Here is a 7,789-nt window from a genome sequence, read left to right as displayed (position 1 = left end):
ATAGTTGTTTACAGACATGCAAAACTTCCTATTTGACAGGTAGGATGAAAACCATTCTAGGGCAGTACCAGAGATCCCCACCCAGTGCCTCAGTCTGTCTAACATGATGTTGTGATCAATGGTGTCAAAAGCAGCGCTAAGGTCCAGGAGTACCAGGACTGAGCACATACCTTCATCAGCAGACATTAAAATGTAATTGGTGACTTTAAGCAGGGCAGTCTCAGTGCTGTGGTACTTCCTGAAACCAGACTGAAACTTTTCAAATAATTTGTTATTTTCCAGTACAGTGAGCAGCTGTTTGGACACAATTCTTTCTAGAATCTTTGCAATAAAAGGCAGTTTTGAAATTGGTCTAAAATTTTGTGGGAGGGAGGGATCTAAACCAGGTTTCTTTAAAAGTGGGTTCACGTAAGCCATTTTAAAATAATCAGGGACACATCCAGTAGGTAGGGAGCTGTTAAAAACAGAGATCAAATGGGGTCCAACAGAATCCATTACTTCCAGTAAAAACTTTGTAGGTATTACATCAAGTGGGCTGGAGGACACTCTCATTTGTGATGCTGTTTTTAAAAGCTCAGATAAGTCGATGAGATAAAACTGGTTAAAACTCTCTTGTTGCTGGTGAGGGACCTCTGAGTAAGAGGCCATGGGGGTAATAGAGGCTCTGATTGACACCACCTTATTGGTAAAATAAGATAAAAACAATTCACAGTCATCATTACTTCCAGCTGAGGCACAAGGAGGGGTTGGGTTTACCAGCTGATCCACAGTCTTAAACAGAAACCTGGGATTGTGTTTATGTAGTAATGAGTTCAGAAAAATAGTTCTCGCATCCTTAACCATGTTATTGTAGTTAATTAATAAATCCTTCAGACTGAGGTAATGGACTTGGAAACTGGATTTTTCTATCTGCGCTCTGCTTTCCTGCATTCCCTTTTTAGGCTGCGAATGCTGTCATTTATCCAGGGTTGCTTACTAGCTTTAGACGTAGGCCTAACCTTTAGAGGAGCAGTAATATTTAGTGACAACAAGCTGATATTATTGATATGATCAACCAGATTGTTGGTGTTGGAATCAGACAGGTGTTGGCCTTGGCTATGAAAGAATGCGCAAAACTTTGAAACACTTTGTTCATTAAAGATGCGAGAACACACGGAGCTTGGTGAGGCGGCATGAGTAACCGGCCAATCACAGCTAAAAACAATACATCTGTGGTCAGATATGGTCATGTCCATTAATTCCACAGAGGAAATGCTGACACACAGGGTAAAAACCAAGTCCAATGTATGACCACGGTTATGTGTTTGCCCTTTGACATGTTGTTTGAAGTTAAAAGAAGTGGCCATATTTAAAAAGTCAGTTGCATTAACATTGGTGGGGTCATCAACATGAATATTAAAATCACCACAAAGAACAATTCTATCATAATTTAAAACCAGAGTAGCTAAAAATTCAGGAAGCTCTGATAAAAATCCTCCAGGCAGTTTTGGGGGCGATAAATTATAACAAGTATGATAGGTTGCAACCCTCCAAGTTCAAGAGTGAGAACTTCAAAGGAGTTAAATTCATCACAGCGTACTTGATGACATTTAAAATTTTTCCTATACATGCTCACTAGGCCTCCACCATGACCACTGACTCTCGGTTGACTAAAACATCATACTGAGGTGGACACAATTCAGCTAGCTGGCTATAGTCATTCATTTACAACCATGATTCAGTTAAAAGCATAAAATCTAGATTTGCAGACAAGATAAAATCATTTAAGATAAAAGTCTTACTTGATAGAGATCTCACATTGAAGAAAGCCATTTTAAATGAGTTTGTTCTGGGTGCTGGAGTTGGTGCAGTTGTCCTAATCCTTATAAGATTACTATGATTGCTGTGTGGGATGTGCACATTTCGGTTTACTGGTCTATGCGTGATGATGAAAAATGAAACTGAACATCAAGAAAACTGGAGAAAGAGGCCTTGTTGGCTCATAATATGTACAACATAGATACGGCCATGCAGTGTTTTCATAATCATACAAAACTAAAGGTTAAATTAGAGTATATGTTATCTTGCCTCACCTGTGTGTCTGTGTACGTGTTAATACTGTAGAGAGGCCTTTGGAGCTCAAACTCAAACTTTACATTCAAGTGTCGACTTCTCCAAGCCTCTGTATCTGCCATCATCCTCTCTGGGTCTGCCTCTGCCACCACCCCAACCTAAGATGAAAAGAGGAAAAAAACATTTTATATAGTGATAACATATGGTTGTCTTCATACTTACTGCCATGAGGTGGCAGTGATGCCTCGACTTAGATAAGGATGAGTCCAAGTCTTCCCTTGTGGGTCTTTCCAACTGACAGAGTAAATCACAGTGGTTGAAAGGGTTCAGAGCAGATAATGATCCACCTGGTTTCTGAGAACTTCCAGACGATTCTGTTTCTCTTCTTCTTCTCTCTGCCGCTCAAGCTCCCGCGCCTCTCTCTCCTCCCTTCGCCACTGCAACATATCTGCCCGAAACTGTACCCTAGAGGGAGCAGAGAGAGTGTGGACATCAGACCTATACAGCTTCTCTTCCTCTGCCTCAGCCACGGCCAACATTACCTATCACTTCTGACATAGCTGGCCTCTGGGCTGTGGTGGGTTTTATGAAGCTGCGAGTGCGGCTCCTCTCCTATCATCTGTTTTTATCTCTTTCTCAGCCCCCCAATTCTCATTCCTGATCCAGTTGATTCACACGGCCAAACCCATCAACACCATTATCTGGTATTAACATCAGTCTCTGTGAGTGTCTCCATAGAAATGCTAAGCAAATCACACCAAACAGAATATGTTTTAAATGCAGAATCCTCTATCTTTCAAGAGTAACTTAACACCATGCTAAAAAAACAGCGTTTCACTCCCCTACCTGGTCGAACGGCTTAAATGTATTGCACCTTTAACCACGCCCAATAGTAATGGAGTACATGTTCACGTCACTGTAGCAAGGTGAGAAGTCAAACCACACAAGATTTTCAGCTGCTGTTAAGTTGAGTAAATCTGGATTCCACAAATACAGAGGTAAACTTCTTAGCATATAACCTTCCTCTTTTATTTCCACTTTAAATAGCTCTCATTTTGTTAAATCATCTCATTCCACACTTTCTGACATCTTCACATACACTGTGTATTGTGTATAAGCTTGTTCTTGCTTTTGATTGAAGTTATATGATGTTTACAGTGAGTGATGGCGGCACCATACCATCAGATGGAAATATTCTAGATGTCTCGTGGATCATGTCTCATGATCTGTCACAACACAATGTTCTGTTTATCAGTCTCCCTTAGTCTCCCCTAGTCTGTCTGGGATTGAAAGTATGGGTAACCTCCAAATATACTCAATCCTATACTTCTCAAAATGCAACTATTGCATCTTTTTATTAGATCCTCCCTGCTTGGTCTCAGATAATTAATTTGGATATTGCACTTGGACATGCAGTGCAGTCTTGATCATATTTTCATTAATTGTTTAGCCTTATACCGTGGTGTTCCATGTTAATGATTGTAACATAGCTTATAGTCATATTATGTGTTTATTATAGCTGATGATTATTTAAATGTTTTTTTATATAGGGCTTATCTTAAGTTGTTATTTATTCTGTACGCTGCTGGACCTGGGAAACGAATTTCATTCCTTCATGTTTTACATGGTTGAATGACAATAAAGAACATAACTGATATAACAAGAGTAACTTAGGCTTGATACTGGGTATACTAATAAAAACATAAATATGTATTTGCAGTATATCTGTGGTCGTAAGCGGTTGAAAGCCCATCAGCAAAAAGGTAAATGCATGTCATGTCATGCTTGGTAATGGGCAATAATGTATAGGGTTCTGGATTCTGTTTTAGGATCTCTCAAGGTCCCATGGTGCAACACTTATCTATGAGCAGAAATGTGACAATAAAGTAAATTTGAATAATTTATATTATGAATTAGAATTTCTCAACTTGAATAATTGCATAAAAAAATGAATTTTGAATCACATCATTTGAATTTGTATTGTTAACTTGAATCCTTGCATTGAAAAACTGAATCTGAACAGCATAATTTGAAATTAAATTTAATAATTTGGAACTGAATTTCAGTAAACTTGAAACTGAATGGAATTGAATTCAGTTGCTCGGAAAATGTATTTGATCCTCACTGAAAAATTTAACTCAAATCAAATTCAGTCCAATGAGACATGGCAAGACAACAAAGAGTGTTGTTCACCGTAAGTGTAAAATTACATGTGAACAAATAAATTAGAGTTCTGTTACTTGGATAAGATTATTTTACATTATACCAGACCTTAAACTGTCTATAATACATGGCCCATTGATGACTTTTGACAGCGGTTACAATTGCAAAGAGTAAGATCAAGCTTTAGGTTTGCTTGCTAGCTTGGCATAAGCTACTGATACCAAGTCATCAGCGGGCAATTATGTGATTCAAATTCATTTTTTAATGCAATTATTCAATTTTAGCAATTCAAATTCAAATATAAATGATTCAAAGTTTCTAGTGACACATATTTTGACAAAAAAAAACTTACCTCTCTTTATCTCGCCTTGCCTGTTCCTCCATGACGCTTCTCAGATTAGCGAGTCTTTCTTGATCCCTCTGCCCTTGCACCCCCCTCCTCTTCTGCTGCTTTAAATAAAACTGCCTGACCTGGGGGGAAAACAACAGTTTACAAAGAATAACAACAAAAAGTTAACAACAGCCACAAGAACGGTAGCCACACTCCTACTAATTTGACTCTCTTAGGATCGTCATGTCCTATCGATTGTGACAGAGCGGGAATCAGATAAGTGTAAATAGAGAGAATGAGATGATATTTCAATGTCTGGCGGACCATTGTACTAAATTATATGGAATCCAATGCAGCCTAAATACTCTCATTAATCAGAGTGTCTCAGGTTGCCCATGCTCTCCTAGCAGACCCCTGAGGAGAGAGTTAATTAAACAGTCAGACGCACGCACACATTCTGGTATTGTTGCACCTGTGAGGACAATAACTAAATTGAATGATCAAAATACCCAGATACATGTAACAACATATGCTTTCAATTTGATCTTCATGTGTGGAAATCTTATGATGTGGTATGATAATATGGTTTCATTTAATACAGAGCTTCTGATGTCCCAAAGGATAATATGTTTTTATTTATCTAATGCAAACAAGTTATTTAAGTGTTCACAACTTACGGACAGCTACATAGTATTTCCAGTGGTTCTATAAAATAGCCCACTCCAACTTGCAGTGCTATATAGGGATTCAGCCATATCATTTTCTGTGAGAAGGCATTCATACACTTATTCGTACACACACCAAAGGGTTTTAGCAAGAGCTGACGTGCCACATATAAATAGGTGCTTTTGAGAAGTACTTTCTTTTCGGTGAAATCATTGCTATTTGTGTGGCCAATGTTTGGGATCCAGCTGAGCTAATAGGTCTCTTACTTATTTTTTTTTATTTTTGAGGCAATTTTCTCAGCACACTGTGAACATCAATCTAACCCTAACCCATCTATACCTATTGTCCACTAAAATATACAGCAGATCATTCCTGCTAAGGACAGTCCTGTGTTTCTCTCCATTAAGAGGTAGCTGTGCGCATCTCAAGTGGGCTAACTGCATGATAAAGAATCATATGCATTTATAGTAAATAACCTTGTTTTTCTCAAGGTAATGCATTTTTACACACAGGGTAATAAGTTATGCACACAATATATGGAGTTGAGCAAAGGATAAAACATACCATCTATCATCTTGAGATAATATTTACTAATATACCTATTTATGGAGATATCTTATGCAATAATGCTTTAATTCAACTTGGTTTGATTATAACGCGTGTTTTTACAAAAGCTGTGTGTAACCCTGACACATCTATTTTTTAGGTTTACTTTTTCTTTCTGCTGCGATCTGATGGCAGTCTCCTTCTCCTGCTCCCTCTTTAACCTCGCCTCTTCCTCCTCCTGCTGTCTAGCAGCTATAGCTGCCTCCAGCTTCGCCACCTCCTCCTGCTGGGCCCGCCACTGCTGCAGCTACAAACACACATGCAAATATACACCAGGGAGAAACAAAACACAGGTTATTGTCCATCAACAGCTGTCATGAAAGAATCACTCCCAGCAAGACAACCAGCTGAGCCATGGTGTCAAAGTGTGACTTGAACTTTAGAAAGAGGTGCCATCCTTTCACACTTGGTGTTAGATCACCAGTCAGGACCCGTTAAAGCATTGAATTGTAAAGGAAACCCTTGTATGTGAGCCCCATGACAAACAGAACTTATTCTAGTGAAGAGAATGCTGTCCTTTTACAGCTGCTCAGGTCAGGTATTATACATAATCCCAAAAAGTCAAGAAAAACTTATTCCAATTGACTTATTTTCACATAGTCGCCCACCCAACTTTTAAAGTGAAAAGATTCTGAGCAAACTTTTAGTTTCAATTTACTGAGAAAACATTTATCTCCAATGTATCATCTTTTCATGAACAAAGAAAGCTTTTATAAAACTAAGAGTGTGCATAAACCCGATGTAAATGTCCATCCGTCTGAAAATATGGTAATAACCAAACATGGAGATACAATGTCTTGACAGAACACAGACAAATATTTCTCATCAGTTGTGTTCACATGTTTGCAGAGAAAGCAAACGTCTCTCACCCAGCTGGATATCTGGAAACAGACGATCTAAACTTATCACACACACACACACACACACACACACACAGACAGTCCAGCATTTGCTGGGGAGTGAGTGACAGGTTTGTTATGCAGCAGCCTCTCTGCGGCGTGCCGGGTATTAAAGTGTTGTATTCCGACGGGCAGACAGATTCACAGATCTATCATAGGAGAGCTTAGGAATCCCAGAGGGAATGAACTGCAAATTAACATGGCCTCACATTAGCACCAGTGGTATCAAGTCAATCATACTTGATGTCTGCCTGAGAAAAAGCAGCAGCTGTGTATTTGAGAGAGGACTTAAAACAATCCAGCCTCTAATCCAGGTCCATTTGACAGTGTTGATGCTGGAGATGCAACATGCTTCTTCTTTAGAAATCAAAATGTTGTCAGATTCAGATATTTAGAGCTCTAATTTCCTGACGCTGGGTTCAATATGAATATGAATATGAGCAATCCTGTGTAGTGACAGTGAATAGTGAGTAATGATGGTGACAGCATTCTGTCAATATTTATGCTGCTACATATGCTGTGAGTACTATTTTCCAGTGGCCTCTCATTGTCCATTTGTCCCTGCTGCTTTTTCCTTTGTACTGGGTGTTAAATATGTGATATGCACCTGTTGCTGTTGATTCCAATTTTACCTTGTTTAATGTTATCTTGTAATTTTTGATGTGAGTAATGATTGTAGTAACTACTAGTGTTGCCCGAGCAAAACACCAGACCTATACAAAATCACAAAAAAAAAGCACATTCAAGTTTTATGTGATTAAAACATGCCTACTAAAATGCTTTAGTGTACAAAACATCACATTTTTATATACAGTAATTGGTATTTAAATACAAACTGATCAAGTACAGTAATTAAACAGCCCTGGTTTGAGTCCTGGTGGGGACCTTTGTTGACATTTGCCATCTTTCTCTCCTCGTCTCTCTCCGAAAATTAAAATTAAAATAAGCTTTTTTAATTTTTTTAAATACAACACACACAAAATTAAACCATCAATCAAGCTCTGGCCTGACCCAAAAAAGATACCTGCATGTTTGATGCTAGAAACCACGAGAGACGGGGTGTGTAAACAAC

The 7,789-nt window shown here is 38.6% G+C and overlaps 1 protein-coding gene across 1 annotated transcript in view; it reads right to left on the bottom strand.

Annotated features, from left to right (window-relative positions):
* The window catches only part of LOC123982194 (coiled-coil domain-containing protein 148-like), a 32,908-nt gene that overhangs the window by 5,296 nt on the left and 19,823 nt on the right, over positions 1-7,789 (bottom strand). Inside the window, exons 12-15 of the mRNA XM_046067613.1 lie at positions 5,925-6,065; positions 4,568-4,686; positions 2,400-2,517; positions 2,073-2,210 (exon numbers count right to left, since the gene is read on the bottom strand). Coding sequence (XP_045923569.1) covers positions 2,073-2,210; positions 2,400-2,517; positions 4,568-4,686; positions 5,925-6,065 — 516 coding nt within the window. The remainder of the gene's footprint in view (positions 1-2,072; positions 2,211-2,399; positions 2,518-4,567; positions 4,687-5,924; positions 6,066-7,789) is intronic.

This window comes from Micropterus dolomieu, linkage group LG13 (assembly GCF_021292245.1).
Source record: "Micropterus dolomieu isolate WLL.071019.BEF.003 ecotype Adirondacks linkage group LG13, ASM2129224v1, whole genome shotgun sequence".
Lineage (NCBI taxonomy): Eukaryota > Metazoa > Chordata > Actinopteri > Centrarchiformes > Centrarchidae > Micropterus > Micropterus dolomieu.
This window is presented reverse-complemented; position numbering and strand designations above follow the sequence as displayed.